At 39.8% G+C, this 20188-nt stretch overlaps 1 protein-coding gene across 2 annotated transcripts in view; it reads left to right on the plus strand.

The window, feature by feature from the left end:
• The first annotated feature begins 258 nt into the window (after positions 1-258).
• Positions 259-20188, plus strand: part of DAT (Sodium-dependent dopamine transporter) — a 258731-nt gene continuing 238801 nt past the window's right edge. The window contains exons 1-2 of one of the 2 annotated variants that reach the window (XM_068229420.1): positions 259-322; positions 8301-8411. In XM_068229420.1, coding sequence (XP_068085521.1) covers positions 259-322; positions 8301-8411 — 175 coding nt within the window. Of the gene's footprint in view, positions 323-8239; positions 8412-20188 lie in introns of those variants that run through there. The other variant, XM_067154453.2, reaches the window with a different exon arrangement.

Below are 20188 nucleotides of genomic sequence, written 5' to 3' on the forward strand. Positions count from 1 at the left end.
TATTAACACTAATGGTGGTGATTATTGTTTTAAGAGGAAGTACAACTGTACAACCATCCTCTATTAACACTAATGGTGGTGATTATTGTTTTAAGAGGAAGTAGAACTGTACAACCATCCTCTATTAACACTAATGGTGGTGATTATTGTTTTAAGAGGAAGTACAACTGGACAACCATCCTCTATTAACACTAATAGTGATGGTGATTATTATTTTAATAGGAAGTACAGCTGTACAACCATCCTCTATTAACACTAATGGTGGTGATTATTGTTTTAAGAGGAAGTAGAACTGTACAACCATCCTCTATTAACACTAATGGTGGTGATTATTGTTTTAAGAGGAAGTACAACTGGACAACCATCCTCTATTAACACTAATAGTAGTGGTGATTATTGTTTTAAGAGGAAGTAGAACTGGACAACCATCCTCTATTAACACTAATAGTAGTGGTGATTATTGTTTTAAGAGGAAGTAGAACTGGACAACCATCCTCTATTAACACTAATGGTGATGGTGATTATTGTTTTAAGAAGAAGTACAACTGGACAACCATCCTCTATTAACACTAATAGTGATGGTGATTATTGTTTTAAGAGGAAGTACAACTGTACAACCATCCTCTATTAACACTAATGGTGATGGTGATTATTGTTTTAAGAAGAAGTACAACTGTACAACCATCCTCTATTAACACTAATGGTGATGGTGATTATTGTTTTAAGAAGAAGTACAACTGTACAACCATCCTCTATTAACACTAATGGTGATGGTGATTATTGTTTTAAGAAGAAGTACAACTGTACAACCATCCTCTATTAACACTAATAGTGATGGTGATTATTGTTTTAAGAGGAAGTATAACTGTACAACCATCCTCTATTAACACTAATGGTGATGGTGATTATTGTTTTAAGAAGAAGTACAACTGGACAACCATCCTCTATTAACACTAATGGTGGTGATTATTGTTTTAAGAAGAAGTACAACTGTACAACCATCCTCTATTAACACTAATAGTGATGGTGATTATTGTTTTAAGAGGAAGTACAACTGTACAACCATCCTCTATTAACACTAATGGTGATGGTGATTATTGTTTTAAGAGGAAGTAGAACTGGACAACCATCCTCTATTAACACTAATGGTGATGGTGATTATTGTTTTAAGAAGAAGTACAACTGGACAACCATCCTCTATAACGTTAATGGTGATGGTGATTATTGTTTTAAGAGGAAGTGGAACTGTACAACCATCCTCTGTTAACACTAATGGTGATGGTGATTATTGTTTTAAGAAGAAGTACAACTGGACAACCATCCTCTATTAACACTAATAGTAGTGGTGATTATTGTTTTAAGAGGAAGTAGAACTGGACAACCATCCTCTATTATCACTAATGGTGATGGTGATTATTATTTTAATAGGAAGTACAGCTGTACAACCATCCTCTATTAACACTAATGGCGGCGATGATTCTTTTGAAATGAAGTACAAGTGGACGACCATCCTCTATTAACACTAATAGCGATGGTGATTATTGCTTTAAGAGGAAGTACAACTGGACAACCATCCTCTATTAACATTAATGGTGCTGATGATTCTTCTAAAAGGAAGTACAACTGGACAACCATCCTCTATTAACACTAATGGTGTTGATTATTGTTTTAATACGAAATACAACTGGGCAATCATCCTCTATTAGCACTAATAGTAGTTGTGATTACTGTATATGCAGCAATAGTCCACGTTTCTCAGCCACACTCTACAGTAGACATAGCACTTAATAAATCTGTTATTAGTCTTCACATTTAGATTCCTTGATGTAAGTGTCGCCCTTTTCTAGTAATAGGCGATATTTGTCTGTGCAATTCTGCTCTTTATGACGGCTGAACTTTTTTCAGGCGATTTGACAGGCGAAGTACTTAAAGGGGAAGAGTTTCTAGTACTGTAGCACATCACCTTCCGAAGAGCGTATGTGTTTTTTAATACCTAATTTCATTACTGATGACGGGAACCCATATATTGACGCAGTTGGAAAACGTAAATTTATTACTGCTCGTTCTCCAAGTATTTACAGTTGTGTATACATTGCACTGGCCTCTGTTAGCCACGTCTTTGGATTACACTTCAATTGTCTTTTTCCAAAGAATCCCTAAGTCACAGGCATCTGCGCTGTGATCGTTGAAGACGATGTTCTTACAACCCAATGTGCCCCACAAGCCGCTTGTCTTAATTTCTCGGGGCAGTGGAGATTGGAATAAATATGGCCATCCTGTGGAGCTTCCATGTTTGCAAGGAATCAGGCCCGAGAGATACAGAAAAACTATGGTAGATGCTGGGAATGAACAGTTTAGTGGCAAGAATGAAATTCTGGGCAGGGTGCAAAAAGGATCCGACTTCTCTCATCAAGTACGGAACACGGTATGAGAGAAGGAACTTACTCGAAGGGCTAAACAGACCCTATTTTTAAGACTTATCTCCTGCCCATCATGACGTACCTTATAGTCTGGAGAGTTGCGTCACACACAGAAGAGAAGTAAGTCAACTGCAATCTGTTGAAATAAAGTTCCCATGATCAGCTGATCAGGGCAGAATGATCAGATACGAAGGGACCTACAGATCAACCTGAGTGTTGCAAGGTTGAAGTGGCTATGACACGCCAAGCGGTTGCAGGCAACTCGAACTCCAAGGAAGTATTTTGAGAAGATTGTTCCGGGACGAAGACCCATTGGACACCCCGAGAAGAAAAAAGGTGGTTAGATCAAATAAGGGAAGAGAGGAGAAACATGAGATGTTCTACAGAGAGAAGAGACATATCGAGACTGTCACAAATGCAGGCACATCCTACCCGGCTGGCTGGAAGGAATCCTGCCTCTTGGTGTACGATGCATTCCAAATGTTGGTGTAATATTAATCCGATAGCTTCCTGCATCTTGTTATTGTAATTGGACTGTAGAATATAGTATCCAGATAAGAAGCCGCTCTTTCAATCCCTCGAGGTCCCGCGCGTCCAATGAGTTTGCGTTATCTTGTTTAGATGAATGGATTCTTTTTCTGACTGCAAGAGCACGTGGATCCGTTGTGCCTCTAGCAAGTAAAGCCAGGGGCGGTGCATTCCGCGTGTTCACTTCAAACTTGGCGTTTACGTCTTTACTGTAAACCGTTCACAAGTGGGTTCTTATGAAGCTAATGGATTTGCTCATGGAGGTTAAGAGAAGGAGTTGAGAGGTTTAAAACTCGACGACGTCACGGAGCTTCTTGCAAATGGAGGATTGTGGAGGTCCTTAATTAATTTTCGAGCATAGTATACAATGAAGGTTTATGCTAGTTCCCATCTATCTGTGTGAACAATCAGGTCACACTAATCGTAGGTGTGTTACTTCTGCCTTATGCATCACCAGTGGCGTATACTGAGGGCTGCCAAGGCTATCGGCGAAGCCCAAGCCTCAAATGAGAATGATGGAAGTCTAAAGCACATTATAATATAAGCATCTGACATATTGTTCCATTTACGAAACTTGAAAGCGATGCCAAAGAACGTCGCACGTATTTCTGAAAGCAAGACATCGGAGACTGATATTGAAGTCCAAGCGCTGCGTCCCTCTCACCTCGATCCACCTCGCGCGGCTTGCTGCTGAATGCCCAATAGGTGCGGAGACCGGAGAGATAGGTGCACTAGGCTTCGCTCTGTCAGGCACATCATTCTAAAACATCCTACCCGGCTGGCTGGAAGGAATCCTGCCTGGTGGTGCACATTGCGTTCCAAATGTTGGTGTAATATTAGCCTAATCTAATAACTTCCTGCATCCTGTCATTTCAATTGGACTATAGAAGATAGTATCTAGATAAGAGGCCGCCACTGCTAACAAACAACAATGCGTTACTTATCGTATATACTTCCTCACCTCATGCTTCTGACTTAATTATTTAGATAACAGAGTGATGGTATTTCACTCCCGTTTACTTCTACATCCTTGTAGGAAGACACTGCAGGGCTGCTGTTATACGGGTAATATAGTTATATATAATATATATATATATATATATGTAGATCTGCTAAAATGCAATCTTTCAGGTTAGTGTTCTGTTGGTTTGAATAGAACCAGATATCATGGGTCGGACACTAAGAGGAAGCTAATAAACCAGTGATCGATGGACCCGGCCGCTGGTAATGTTGTACAATTCAAACTTTTAATTTAATAATAATAGAAGAGGAAGAATAATGGTGTATGGCATCTGTATAGGCTGGGTAGTGACCTAATAAGGATGAAATGAATGGCGAAGACGTCATAAATACCCAGTCCCCAAGCGAGGGGAATTAAGACTACGAGGGGTTTGATTCTGAGAACTGAACCGGAGCCATCGGACCAAAGGCAAGCATTCTATCCATTAATCCACAAAGCTGGACTTTAATTTGCTAAACCTTAGGCTACCATCTCCACTGATCAGGTGTTGAGTATTGACAGTGAAACAGCCTTGACAACACAGCAGGCTACTCCGTTCGCTATTGGCTGCAGCTCAAACACTTAAGACGTAACGTCCACTGGACCAACTATCGAAAAGGCGTAACCTCAGTCTAAAGGTAGCCCACGTCTGGATCCCAGCATACGCCACCGTGCATCACAGTTTGGGAGTGGAGCAAAGTGGGAAGATAGAACAGTGTCAGTCCGGACCTGCAATGTATCACTGTTTCATGCTGACAAGTCCATTAACTTTACCAGAGAATAAACTGTAATGTGGTCTGACTAATAGCTTGAGTTATGACGCAATCAATCAGATGTAATGCATTTCTGATTCTCTGTTGAGCAGTAATTCACGTCCCGCCATGCAATATGGTTAATGAAAATATTTCATATTTGCTTTCGGTAAATGAATACGGCTGTAAATCGTATTGAGAACCATGATGAACTGGATGGGAGACGTCCACGTTCACATAGCATGATCGTAGCACCGTCGCAGTGCTCAGCGCCAGTGGTGACTTCAGTTCATAGTATCCGGTGTTCGGTTTCTGGCTGGGCCGGGAATTTTATCGCAGCGTCTGGTTCAGGGGCTGTGTGTTCGAGATTGTGTCAGTACACACGATCATATACCAACATCCCCCACATAGATTTAGCATCAGGAAGAACATATCTTGTGCGTTGCTGATAGAAGTCGTTCCCAACAACTCCTCGCCGCGTTACATGAGGCTCACTCATTAATAGTCTCATATGACGTCATTTCACACAGACCTGGACCCTGGTTCATAAAACATTCTTCACCAATATTATTAGTATTACGTTTCATAGATCTATTAGCTAATAATCTATATATTTACAAAGCAGTTTTGACAAGTCCGTTCTATTGGACCATTTGCTTCATTTTTGTTTTGTTTTTCTCCCTAGAATCACCCATTGGCGAATCATGAGACCTTGATAGGGCTCTAAGTTCAGCCAACTTTGAGTAATCCTAAAATCAAATCACTCCAATACGTAATTGCAGCCCGCAATACATTCCGGGTTGCACATAATTAAGAAGCAATATATTTACGTAAAGATTTCTGGTACACATGTGACATGAGAAACGCTGTCGGAGGACGATAAACCTAGCATCCCTAGGTTTTCGGGGTCGTTGAGATGAATAGTGATACCCCAGATGCCACCTTCGCCGTGGGGGATGGGAATGGGTGAAAAATAAATTGTCCAAAATGACAGAAATTATGTAGCCTATATATGTATGTTCCAGCACAGCTATCAACCAAACCTGATACACAAATGATTTACTTTCTGGAGCAAAACACTGTGCCGGTAAGACACTCCTACTACCCCTATGGCTGGGAATTGGGGGGGGGGGATGACATGTAAAATAAAAATCATAAACACGACCGATATTATTTTCGAATCGATACTTTTCGGGGTCGCTGAGATTTACTCTGAATGGCGTTTTTAAGTCCAAGTTCAGCCTCCATGTGCATGGGGCGTGGTCAGAAAGATTGGAAAAGGAAATGTCTAAAATGATGGAGGTCAGTGTTGAATCCCTAGCCTGAGTAGTGACAGTCTGATTGCCAGTTAGAATCGTCAACATCATATCTATAGGGCGACAGGTAAATACAGGGATCAAATTCTTCCCAGAATATATGGGCTGCAATAAATAGGTAACGTTTAATTAATCGCACAACAATAACTCTAAAACTACAAAACAGTTTGCAAATTATCAATCAACATCACAATAAAAAATCTACAAAAAATCACTTGACACATAATTGAGGGAAAATAAAATTCTTGAAAGTAGACATTTTAAAAGTACCCGGGCTGTTACCTGACCGATTTATAACGAGCTCTACGGACCCATTTATCAGTCAAAATTATTACTAGATGTTCCTAATAATTTTAGTAAATCGTTTCATAGACAACATGACTAATAAAAGTTACTCATAAGCCATATTTCTAGTGAAACCAAAGTGAGTGGTATTGTAATATTTGGCATAAAATCGTGAAGATCAGTGAAATTATGAACTCTGATTCAAATAGTGATGAGGAGCAAATGTAGGTATTCACCGTTGAATGTATTTTAGCCTGTAACAAACATATGATTACAATGAGAGATTTAGATTAGATTACAGAACTTCTGAGTACTTGCTTGACAGGATTGGTAATATCTTATAATGCCCACTGCGAGGAATGAAGCACTCCACTGGTTAGGTAGTGTTGCACGGTATCATCGTGTTTCTGATATCAAAAGCGACGTTCTGCAGAATTGCGACATCCTTCTTCAGGATGTTGCATGTTGGTCGGCTGACTTTGGTGAAGTCACGGAACTTGGACGGTTTGTGGACTACTTGCTGGAACGCTCAAAAATGATGCACCAAGTGCGTATGAACCAGAATTTGTTGATCGATATGGGAAATATTCCATGAACGTAATGCTCATATGTGCGTCAAATGTAGAAGTCCACCATGTTTATGTGAATTAGCCTGGTAGTTGTGAGCTATGCCAGGATGACTTGAACAATAAGATGGTGCAGTTCTGCTCGGACACTTCAACTGTCCTTGAAAATCTTGGCTTAAACCAAGATTTTGCTATTCCATTTCAACAGAGATTTTTAAGAGGACAAAAAACAAAAAGTAAAAAGAATAAGGAGGGTCATAGGACGTGCAATAGGCTGCGAATAATTTATTCAAACTCAAGCACTTAAATCAAATAAACTTTTTCTTTCACATTATTTTCACTTCTTTTACCCATTCTCATATATGTATCAAAATCACAACAACGAAAATTCGAATGAGCCTATCGATCATCGAAGTTGTACTTCATCTTAACTACTGCTAGGAACAAACACAAACCAAGAACCACTGCCTTCGTAATATACATTATAAAGACAGTACAAGAACATAGGCAACAAACCGATTCTAACTGACATTTCTATTAGCTGGCCAATGAACTAATATTATGAGTGAAGACATTTTATTAGCCACATCTTTATGAAACGGTATTTGGTTGACTATTAATTCTTTTTTCAGTTCCTATATTATTAGATAGTTTTATGAAACAGGGCACTGGAGGCGTAATTGCTGTCTAAGTTTGAATCGTGCAGTTGAGAGAGCAATAAAACGTCCTTACTAATAGAGGACGGTTGTCCAGTTGTGCTTCCTCTTAAAACAATAATCACCACCACCATCAGTGTGAATAGAGGATGGTTGTCCAGTTGTACTTAGTCTTAAAACAATAATCACCACCACCATTAGTGTGAATAGAGGATGGTTGTCCAGTTGTGCGTCCTCTTAAAACAATAATCACCACCACCATCAGTGTGAATAGAGGATGGTTGCCCAGTTGTACTTACTCTTAAAACAATAATCACCACCACCATCAGTGTTAACAGAGGATGGTTGCCCAGTTGTACTTAGTCTTAAAACAGTATTCGTCACTAACCTTTAACGAAACTTTCGTCAGTTGCTTTATCGCTGAGAACTGGCTATCTGAAGTCACTGAATCTTCTCGATGAACTGGTTTCAGTTCTTCTAAGAAAGTGTCATATATTTCTCCGACATTGAGAAAATGTGTAGCCTCCGGGAGGCCTTTTGCTTTATCCTTTCCTTGGATGTTCCTTGAGAATTCCTGAGATAATAATAATAATAATAATAATAATAATAATAATAATAATAATAATAATAATAATAATAATAATAATAATAATAATAATAATAATAATGATAATAATCTGTTTTCAGGAGCGAGGCGCGCAGCCCCTAGAGCCGAGATGGCGCCAGATGCTGCCAAGACGCGTACACCGACGCCCCGCGGCATGGCGGATGGCGAAGAGCGCGAGACATGGGGCAAGAAGGTGGACTTCCTGTTGTCGGTGATCGGCTTTGCTGTGGACCTGGCCAATGTTTGGCGCTTCCCCTACCTGTGCTACAAGAACGGCGGGGGTGAGTACCGAGCTATGAGAGCTGCATCTTAATAAACAAACTGCGGCTAACAAGCTGTCACATCTACCGACCAGGTTTGGCTAGAAAGAGAGATATGAACTCGGGAGGCGGCAGGGTGAGCGCAAGAACGGTTTTCCATTCTCCTCACTAAGCCGAATGCTTGGACAGTTCCTTTTAAAAGCCATGGCCGTTTCCCTCTCAGCTTCTTTACGCCTCAATCGGTCACTACTGATCTGCATTTAGGGCAGTCGGCCAGGTGGCAGATACCCTATTTGTTGTTTTCCTAGCCTTTTCTTAAATTATTTCAAAGAATTTGGAAATTTACTGAACATTTCCCTTGATGAGTTATTCCAATCCCTAACTCCCCTTCCTATAAAAGAATATTTGCCCTAAATTGTAACCTTGAATTCCAACTTTATCTTCATATTAAAGACACCATTCAAACTTATTGGTCTACTAATGTCACTCCACGCTATCTCTCCGCTGACAGCTCGGAACATACCGCTTAGCCGAGCAGCTCGTCTCCTTTCTCCCAACTCTTCCCAGCCCAAACTTTGCAAACTTTTTGCAAGGCTACTCTTTTGTCGGAAATCACCCAGAACAAAACGAGCTGCTTTTCTTTGGATTTTTTTTCCAGTTCTCAAATCAAGTAATCCTGGTGAGGGTCCCATACACTGGAACCATACTCTAGTTGGGGTCTTGCCAGAGACTTATATGCCCTCTCCTTTACATCCTTACTACAACCCCTAAACACCCTCATAACCATGTGCAGACATCTGTACCCTTTATTTACAATCCTATTTATGTGATTACCCCAATGAAGATCTTTCCTTACGTTAACACCTAGGTAGTTACAGTGATCCTCATAATGAACTGTCACCCCATTAACGCAGTAATTAAAACTGAGAGGACTTTTCCTACTTGTGAAACTCACAACCTGACATTGCACCCCTTTTATCATTGCCTGCTGTCCATCTCACAACATTGTCGAGGTCATTATGCAGTTGCTCACAATCTTGTAACTTATTTACTATTCTATATGGTATAACATCATCTGCAAATTGCCTTATCTATGATTTCGCATCTTTACACACAGCATTGAAACATAAAGGTCCAATAATACTGCCTTGAGGAATTCCCCTCTTAATTATTACAGGATCAGATAAAGCTTCGCCTGCACTAATTCTCTTGGATCTATTCTATAAATATAGCCACCCATTCAGTCACTATTTTGTCTAGTCCAATTTTGCCCTCATTTTTTCCAATAGTCTCCCGTGATCTACCCTCTCAAATACCTGACTAATATTAATAAAGGTTGGTTGCCCAGTTGTATTCCCTCTTAAAACAATAATCACCACCACCACCACCTAAATAGTAGACAAAAAGGTAATGTGATTACCACATTATGTTGTTTCCGGAACTGTTCTAACTTATGCGGCTCCTTTCTTTTTATTTCTTGTCGATCCCTGTTCATGACTTTTTCAATTATGTCCTTAAATAACTTCCTACTATGTCTATCATTAACGTCAATATTTATTTCTTTGAGCTCAGTTAATGTCTGTGTAATCCATGCTCTTTGTATGTGCTTTATGTTTTTATTAAAAAATTGTTTTGTCAGTCTGCCATTATTCATTCTGTTCAAATGTCTGAAAATCTGTAATCTTCTTTTGCACAATGTGTGTGGTATGTTCTCCACGTGTAAGTAAATTTCCTTATTAAATCGTGGCCTTTATACTGCTAACCAGTCTTCCTTCTATGTTCACGATGCTGCTTACTTCACCTCTTCGCATTAGTTTTAAGGCTTGGTTTCTCAGAACCGACGCATGCGAGGTGCGAGGTGCGAGGCCCGCCTCGCACAAATCCGGACTACACGAACTTATGCAAGTGGTTTCTCAAGCTGCGCGGTGCGCAGTGTGTGCAACCTCGCAGTGAGACCTCGCAGCGTCACCGCGCACTGATTCGTCCGGCCAGATTTGTGCGAGGCGACAGCAGTGCGAGGCGACATTGTTTCTGTTCTTGTTTTTACTGTTTTAAGCAACACGGTAATCTTTACGGACGAAGTGGACGAGGAACTGATTGAAGAAGTTCGAATGCACCCAGTGTTGTATAACTTACAACACAAGAGCTACAAAAACAACGTTGTGAAAGACAACTTATGGAAAATGATATCACTGAAGTTGGATAGAACAGCTAATAAATGTTGCTAGTTTTATGTATTATACGAAGATCTTGAGAAGGAAAGAGTTCGTAAAAATAGAAACTCCAAAAAACGGAGGTACCAGACGATTAATGTTAATTTACTGTCATTTGGAACCTCCGTTCTTGGGATTCTTTACTTTTACATTGATGTGGTAGCTGCCTCTGTGGATTGGTGGTAGGGTGTCTATTATTATTATTATTATTATTATTATTATTATTATTATTATTATTATTATTATTATTATTATTGATGTTACTTATAACAAATATAATGAGTTCAGTTTCAAAGGATTAAATAATTAACAGATTTAGAAATGATATATCAACCAATAAATCCATTACCGGTACTTTAATATCAAATATGCCAATATATATCATTTTACAAAATTTGACTTCAGTATTGTTCATTTCATAAAATCACGTGTTTTATTTTAATAACGGTGTTCATTCTGTTATTATGCTAATTGGGTCACAGAAAAAGTAAACTATAGGTAAACAAATACATGTTTGTCCGTTAGAAAAAAAACTTTCACTCCACCCTGTTAGCATATTCTTTGTCATACCGATTCTCTCTCCCTGCTACAAAAATATTTCTTGAAGCTGTCTCTTATCATGAAAGCATCATGTGTAGAATTACCTCCGTTGTCAGCTGCCAGAGGAATCATATTTTCTTCTGTTAATTCCAAATTGACAATAAAGTGTTCATTTGGGCAAGGAATTCGCTCATTGCGGAGAAGGTTGTGGACGATACAGGCTGACATCACAAGATCATCAACAGTTTCCATTGATACTGCTATAGGGGTGAAGAAAACCCTCCAGTACTGACACATAATCCGCTTCCTCTTCCAACATTAGCGCACAGGCTGCGAGACATGTGCTCGGCAACTGATCCGCTTCGCAGCCTGGGAAACCACGAGCCTCGCAGCGTCATTGGGACGAAAGTACGCAAAGTCGGCCTCGCACCTCGCATGCGTCAGTTCTGAGAAACCAAGCCTTTAGTGTTTTGGTTCCAGAGAGAGTGTCAGGCCTCGCACTGTATTGTACTGTTTAATTTTGCTGTCTCATGACAATGGATTTTTTGTCTTTTGTTTTTTGTATACATTTCTATTGACCTGGAATGCTTGCGTTCATCAACTTTGCTCTTACCTGTGAGCTGTTTTTTGCGGTTTTGTTTATCTTTATATATTGACCTAAATATTTAAAGGGGTTTGCCTTTATGATTTTGTTTTGATTTACTATTATTTTATTAGGACAATCTTTAACGTTTGTTACAAATAATAATGGTCCAATAATAGTGCCTTGTGGAAACCCCATCTTAGTAATAATAATAAAAATGGCGTATGGCCTCCGGAGAGGCCTGGTGCGGGTCTTTTTCTCGTAGACGGCCTATTAGGCGACCTGCATGTCTTTGAAGATGAGGGCCCTGCCTAGGATGATTCCTAATGTTGAATACGCCATACAAACCCCCAGCCCTCGAGCCACTGGAATTAACCAATTAAGGTTAAAATCCCCGACCCGGCCGGGAATCGAACCCGGGACCCTCTGAACCAAGGGCCAGTACACTGATCATTCAGCCAACGAGTCGGACAAGCCCCATTTAGTCATTGCATATGATTGACGTTTTGCAATTCTCCGAGTGATATTCTCTAGAAATGTAGACTGAGTAACATGTTACGAAGTAGCAGATTTTTGAGTTTCAGACCATTAGATCCACGGTATCTATCTAGGGGTAGTTGTAACTTTAGACTACAAGTTGATGGTGACGATAGGCGAGTACCAACCGCTCCAAGATCACACGTTAAAAGCTATTGATGACATTACATGTTGAAATGTCACTTTCACAGCGATACACAGTCAATAATAATTAACAAACGAACCAGTCTTTATGAAAACCACGCAATAACGAACGTAATATGAATATAATTGAGTTCATTCAATAAACACACTTCAGTGCTCATTGTTTTATGAACGTACGCGTGTGGAAACACCCAGGATAGAAAACTACGGCCGTTGTAGATGGTGGATCATCAGGCTATCAACGTGGTGATTACTGTTTTTAAAGAACATGGAAAAAGATAACCATTCATTCTTCTCTTCTTCGTCTTTCTCCTCTGGATCTGGCCAGTAGAATACACCTTTTCGTAAGAGCGACAAAAAAGGGACCTTGGGAAAATTGGTCTCTAGCTCAGTCTGGCATTGTTCCTGGTCTTTATCTTTCCTGTGTGACCTCCCTTGGCGAGTTCCCGTTCTTTCCCGGACCCGCCGGTTTTATGTTTGCGAGGTGTAGGGAGTCTTTCATTTTCACGTTCTTATGGTCCTTCGTTATTTATGTTTTCTCGATACCGCCCTTCTGATTAGTATTAACAGATATTTTGGATTCTGGAGGTCAAATGGACTATATCGCGATTGACCTGTCTAAAGCATTTGACTACTGGCAATGAGTGCAATTGGACTAGACAAAAGAGTGACTGAATGGGTGGCTATATTTCTAGAAAATAGATCACAGAGAATGAGAGTACGTGAAGCTTTATCTGACCCTGTATTAAGAGGGGAATTCCTCAAGGCAGTATTATCGGACCTTTATGTTTTCTTATTTACATATAAAAATGATATGAGTAAAGAAGTGGAATCAGAGGTAAGGCTTTTTGCGGATGGCGTTATTCTCAATAGAGTAATAAATAAGTTACAAGATTGTGAGCAACTGCAACGTGACCTCGATAATGTTGTGAGATGGACAGCAGGCAACGGTATATTGATAAACGGGGTTAAAAGTCAGGTTGTGAGTTTCACAAATAGGAAAGGTCCTCTCAATTTTAATTACTGCGTTGATGGGGTGAAAGTTCCTTTTGGAGATCATTGTAAGTATCTGGGTGGTAATATAAGGAAAGATCTTCATTGGGGTAATCACATAAATGGGATTGTAAATAAAGGATACAGATCTCTGCACATGGTTATGTGGGTGTTTAGGGATTGTAGTAAGGATGTAGAGGAGAGGGCTTATAAGTCTCTGGTAAGACCCCAACTAGAGTATGGTTCCAGTGTATGGGACCCTCACCAGGATTACTTGATTCAAGAACTGGAAAAAAAATCCAAAGAAAAGCAGCTCGATTTGTTCTGGGTGATTTCCGACAAAAGAGTATCGTTACAAAAATGTTGCAATGTTTGGGCTGGGAAGACTTGTGAGAAAGGAGACGAGCTGCTCGTCTGAGTAGTATGTTCCGAGCTGTCAGCGGAGAAATGGTGTGGAATGACAGTAGACGAATAAGTTTGAGTGGCGTCTTTAAAAGTAGGAAAGATAACAATATGAAGATAAAGTTTGAATACAAGAGGACAAATTGGGACAAATATTCATTTATAGGAAGGGGAGTTATGGATTGGAATAACTTACCAAGAGAGATGCTCAATAATTTCCAATGTCATTGAAATCATTTAAGAAAAGGCTAGGAAAAAACAGATAGGGAATCCGTCACCTGGTGGACTGCCCTAAATGCAGATCAGTAGTGATTTGATTGATTGATTGATTGATTGATTGATTGATTGATTGATTGATTGATTGATTGATTGTTTGATTGATTGACTGATTGATTGATTGATTGATTGATTGATTGATTGATTGATTGATTGATTGATTGATTGATTGATTGATTGATTGATTGATTGATTGATTGATTGATTGATTGATTGATTGATTGATTGATTGATTGACACTCCGGTACTCCTGCGGTTGAATATTGTCATCGAGGGGTACAATTTTCTTAGTACTGTGTAAGTTTAAAAATGTCCTTTGAGTACCCTGGACAAGGCCGTTGGGGATCTCTGGTGACGAGTCTGAAGGCCGCTGGCGGCGCTGTTATCATCTCGAGCACGTCAAAACGGGGAGTGATGAGTCACGTCAATGCTGAGAACGTGTGTATACAGTTCCCTGACATTAGCTGCAACGATTGCCAAAGCGGTCTGACCCTTACTGAGAAGGCTACATAACAGCCCTTTCCGATGCTAATTATAGCTATTCTGCCATCCAAGGAATGTGCAAGAAGTCTGATTTCCTGATAACCGACTGGGCTTAATTCGATGAGGGGAAAAAATCAGGCAAATCGACGATCAGCCACCAGCCGTGCACCAGAAGTGGTGAGGAAAGTGAAGGTCCTTGTCTCAGGTGGTAACCCTGCTCCCAAAGGACGATCACACGTAAGTTGGGGATGACTTTTTCAATAGTAACACCCTAATCCACAAGGACCTGCAAATAGAAAAGCGGCATGAGCGCCGAGTTCACAAGCTGTTGCGTCGTCACATTTCGGAACGTTGCACTAACGCAAGAAAGCTGTATGAGAGCTAACTGGCAGGGGACAGATGGAAAAATGTGGTGACTTTAGATGAAACATATGTGTACCTAAGTGTCTGTAACAAACCCTGATCGATTTACTCGATTTATCAAACATTGTATAAAGAATGCCAAGAAAGTTTCCTTAGGGTTTCATGATCACCGCTAGAATGGCAAGTTAACCATTCCCCGTGTCGCTAATAATATGCAGGTGAACTCTACATACTCTCAGCAAGAGCTTTTAACACCCATTTAGAACACAGATATCCCAACACTGTACGGAAGGGCGAAAAATGAGGTGTTAGTATATCAAGATAAAGCCTCCAGCCGCACCTCTTGTTCCACTCATCTGTTCTTAGAGAAAATGGAGATGGAAACTCGAATCCGTGCAATTCCTTATACTGACATTCCGGAGTGGGCACGCGATGGGTCACCTATGGACTTCTGTGTATTTGGACTCCTAAAAAGGGCCTTAGGAAATAGACGTCCACGCACTATCAATGGACCCTCGAAAGCCTGTCAGGAGGAGTGGGATAAGATAGACATACTAGCTCTGCTGCAATGGACATTACGTTGTCAGGCTACAGCTAGAGCAATTGAGCATGATCGTTGGTGGAGACATGGCTTTTCGAGCATCGTCCCCAGATATCCCGAACGACTTCGTATTTTATTTAATCCTCAAAAACAATTGCTAAAGATATCTCTGAAGTTTAAGGTTAATTTCTCCAGATACCTCCGTTATATTAGACGTTTCAAAGGAAATGGATGGCAGTCAATAGTCGTCCATGAGAACACTGGCATCACGGTTTCGTTTTTTAACGTACATGTAACATCTATCTCGTTCAAGAAGTTTTCCAGCGGATTATATTATGCCGTAACATGGAACATGCGCTTCCCGGCCAACTGCACCAACAGCAGGTTACGAGGTGCATAAACAGTAGGGAAGAACGGAAGACAAGACTGCACGGATCATGTTTGTGAGGAACTGTCAAAAGTGTTTCAAGCCCGGAGAGTTCCTGTGTGTTGATGAGCAACTGACTGCATTTCGTGGAAACAGCTCCATAAAGCAGTTTATAAAAATAACGTGATAAAATGTGTGACGTCAGATTAGTCGTTACCGTAGGCCTTGGTCGCCAAAGATGCTGCGGCTGTGGATTTGTATAAATAGAGTGTGTTGGAAAAGAAAGTGTACCGTCAGTGGCGTCACATTAGTCGTTACCATAAGCCTTGGTTCCTAAAGATGCTCTGTGAAATGATGCAAATAAACCGTTCGTTAGCAGTATTTGAGTTTCATTTTTTGAAAGACATGTCCATGATAGTTAGCTTTTCGTAAAGGGAAAAATTAATTTTTGATACGCTTTGTGTATTAGAATGGGCGCTTTCATTTTTTTAATAATAATAATAATAATAATAATAATAATAATAATAATAATAATAATAATAATAATAATACGTACTTTTTCTATAAATAAACGATACTCTTTGCAAAGTCTGTGTATCGTGTTAAAAATTCTAATCTGAAATAGGGCATAATAATGACCGGCAGTCATTATTTCCATGCTTGTAATCTGATTGAACCGCATATGAGGAGCATCGTTTCAAATCATATTAAGTTCATACATTAAATTTTTACAGGGCGCTATAAAAACGGTTTACTTCCTAATTCAAAATTATAAACGGGAAGTTTATGTTCCGAAATCAGTCATAACTGAAATTATTTCCCAATACACGAAAGCGCAGTTCTACTGCAAGTGTAAAATTTCACTTAATATGTGTTAAACCAATTCACTGAACAAAATAGCATTCGATACAATGATTTTTTCACATAATTAGATTGAAACGCTTATTTGATTCCACGGTATTTTTATTGACTTTATTGTTAGATACAACGCATCATGTACAGTAAATAAAGGTATTATTACCACATTGTTGATGTTAGGCATTACCTGGAGGAGAAGTGGGAAACCCCCTTACAGGTTGCCAGCGGATACGCGCGGCCGCCATATTGTCTGTTACTGATCAAATTACGGCACTGAAAGTAAATACAAGAATTCCATATTATTATTTGAGTTTACTGAGCTGCTGAAAGACGTTGCAACAAGAAAGAAATCAGAAATGTACATGCAAAGGGCGGGGAACTGAAAATGACAGACAAATTAGCTGCAGAAGTTTTGAAGCACTTCTAACGACTTCAAATGTCATTGACAGAAGGATTTCAAATCTCCATTGTTCCTGACATTTTAGATCACTCTATTCAATGGTAAAAAATTAAGATGTTTAAACCAAAAATATTGTCACTGCTACTGATCCGTGCCATAGTGAATGGCTTCTAAAGCTCAGCAATGGAGAACTAGGTGAAAATTGCTTCGAGATTTCACAAAACCTATTTTTTTTAAAAATCCACAGGTCCTTCAGTCAAACAACTCAACGTTGAAAATAGTTTAAGTAAATAAAATATAATAAAATATGAGAATATATTCTTTACTTATACCTAAAATTTACAATCCTTTTCTTAATTATCGTTATCCGGTTGATTAGATTAGCATTTTGCCTTTTTCTACCACTACGAGTGCTAATGTGAGTCAATGCATTGTTTCACTTAAGCACCACTACGAGTGCTAATGTGAGTCAATGCATTGTTTCACTTAAGCACCACTACGAGTGCTAATGTGAGTCAATCTATTGTTTCACTTAAGCACCACTACGAGCGCTAATGTGAGTCAATCTGTGGTTTCACTTTTTTTTTTGCTAGGGGCTTTACGTCGCACCGACACAGATAGGTCTTATGGCGACGATGGGATAGGAAAGGCCTAGGAGTTGGAAGGAAGCGGCCGTGGCCTTAATTAAGGTACAGCCCCAGCATTTGCCTGGTGTGAAAATGGGAAACCACGGAAAACCATCTTCAGGACTGCCGATAGTGGGATTCGAACCTACTATCTCCCGGATGCAAGCTCACAGCCGCCCGCCTCTACGCACACGGCCAACTCGCCCGGTATTGTTGTTTCACTTAAGCACTACTACGAGTGCTAATGTGAGTCAATGTATTGTTTCACTTAAGCACTACTACGAGTGCTAATGTGAGTCAATGTATTGTTTCACTTAAGCACCACTACGAGCGCTAATGTGAGTCAATGCATTGTTTCACTTAAGCACCACTACGAGTGCTAATGTGAGTCAATGTATTGTTTCACTTAAGCACCACTACGAGCGTTAATGTGAGTCAATGCAGAGTTTCACTTAAGCCCTTATAACTACATTCGGTGTGGACATTTTTCAAAAATCAAGAAACGCCTGAGGGTATTGAACCAACGAACACATTACAGAAAGAATTATGTAAATAAGTTAATTTGGCTGGGATTTAAAACAAAAAGAAAACGAGTAAAGAAACAAGCCAGTTTAGGCTGTTTTTCCGGAACTGCATTTAGGCCGGAAGTGATATTTCGAAATTTGTTTCTCTAGTTTAATAGAGTTATCCAAGACTCACAACTTGAAACCTTTCTGGGCCCTTTATTTCATTCACTTTTGGCACAGTTGAGGAAATTGCTTAATTTTGCATGTTTCGTGGTATGGGAACGCCTACTTTTCTCCTAAGAAATGTTTTGAACATTAAAATATTGTGCAGTATTTAACTGGCAATTCTTCGCCTTCAAATGAGAATTCCATTCCTCTTTAAAAATAGTAGGAAAAATTAACATCACAACCAACAGGTTCTAAACATTGTAAACGGTGACAAAATAACGTAGGCTTCCATTAGAGCTGATTTCACCTCTGTCACAGGCAACAAAGACAAACTGTACATAGGTAGGAAACAAAGCTCCGGGACAAACTTTACGTAAATTTGGGATGGATCTCTCCACTCCATTGTTTACCTAGGGAGAACTATAGCTTCCCGATGAGTTCGCAGATCCATAAGTCAAAATGCTACTCCCATCTACAAATGCACTCAATATGGTTCATAAGAAAAGATTATGAGTCTATACAATTGACATTTATGTAACATGGGAAGCATAACTTTTATTCCTAAGACATATTAACATATTTATTTCAAATATGTAATTACATTTTACATACTAATTGTGACCGTCGGAGACTTACGTACTAGTACATTTCATTTATACTGGTAAATTATACGCAACGTTCATTAACCACAACATTCCAATAAAATGACTGGCAATTAAGATATTATGCTTGTCTGAAATGGATATTTTTATTCGTGGACTCATCTAAGACGCAGCCGCGTGTGTTATGGGCTAGGTTAATAGCCAAGCGATGGCAAGGCACAAGTTTCAATAAGCCATCAGGATGTAATCATGTCGCAATAATGACGTTAGCGCGTGATTGCAGTCTCATTACAGCTCACTGTCACAGATACAGGAGCCCATGGCACCATACACTCTCATAACCTGGTCTTCTTTTGTTTAAACTCGAGGAGAAATTGATGTTCTTGTCGAAAATTATACAGAAATTCTGCATAAGTAGGCTATATCTGAGCGCTAATTTATCATATTCTCACGTCTCCACAGCAACAATGTCTTTCTGTGGATGCCTTCCCATTACTGGATGATGCCTGGTTATAGAAAAGACGGAAATGCTTTCATATAATCACTGAAGAGTTTAAAACATCCACAGATCTACGAGCTACGAATTTTAGGTAATTAAAATATTAAAAAGTATGAGAATACATTATTTATTCCTAAAAATTACCATTATTTTCTTAATCATCGTTATCTGGTCGATTAGATTAGGTCTTATGGCGACGATGGGACGGGAAAGACCTAGAAATGGGAAGGAAGAGGCCGTGGCCTTAAATAAGGTACAGCCCCAGCATTTGCCTGATGTGAAAATGGGAAACCACGGAAAACCACCTTCACGGCTGCCAACAGTGGGATTCGAACCCACTATCTCCCGGGTGCGAGCTCACAGATGCGTGCCCCTAACCGCACGGCCAACTGCCCGGTATTGCTTTTTTCTACCACTACGAACGCTAATGTGAGTCAGTGCACTGTTTCACTTAAGCATCACTACGAGTGCTAGTGTTAGTCAATGCAGAGTTTCACTTAAGCCCTGTCCGCCTCCATGGCTAAATGGTTAGCGTTCTGGCCTTTGGTGACAGGAGTCCCGGGTTCGATTCCGAGCAGGGGTCGAGAATTTTAATCATAATTGGTTAATTCCTCCGGCACGCAGACTGGGTATATGTGTCGCCTTCATCATCATTTCATCCTCATTACGACGCGCAGGTCACCTATGGGAGTCAACT

The sequence above is a fragment of the Anabrus simplex genome, chromosome 10, assembly GCF_040414725.1.
Source record: "Anabrus simplex isolate iqAnaSimp1 chromosome 10, ASM4041472v1, whole genome shotgun sequence".
Classification (NCBI taxonomy): Eukaryota; Metazoa; Arthropoda; class Insecta; order Orthoptera; family Tettigoniidae; genus Anabrus; species Anabrus simplex.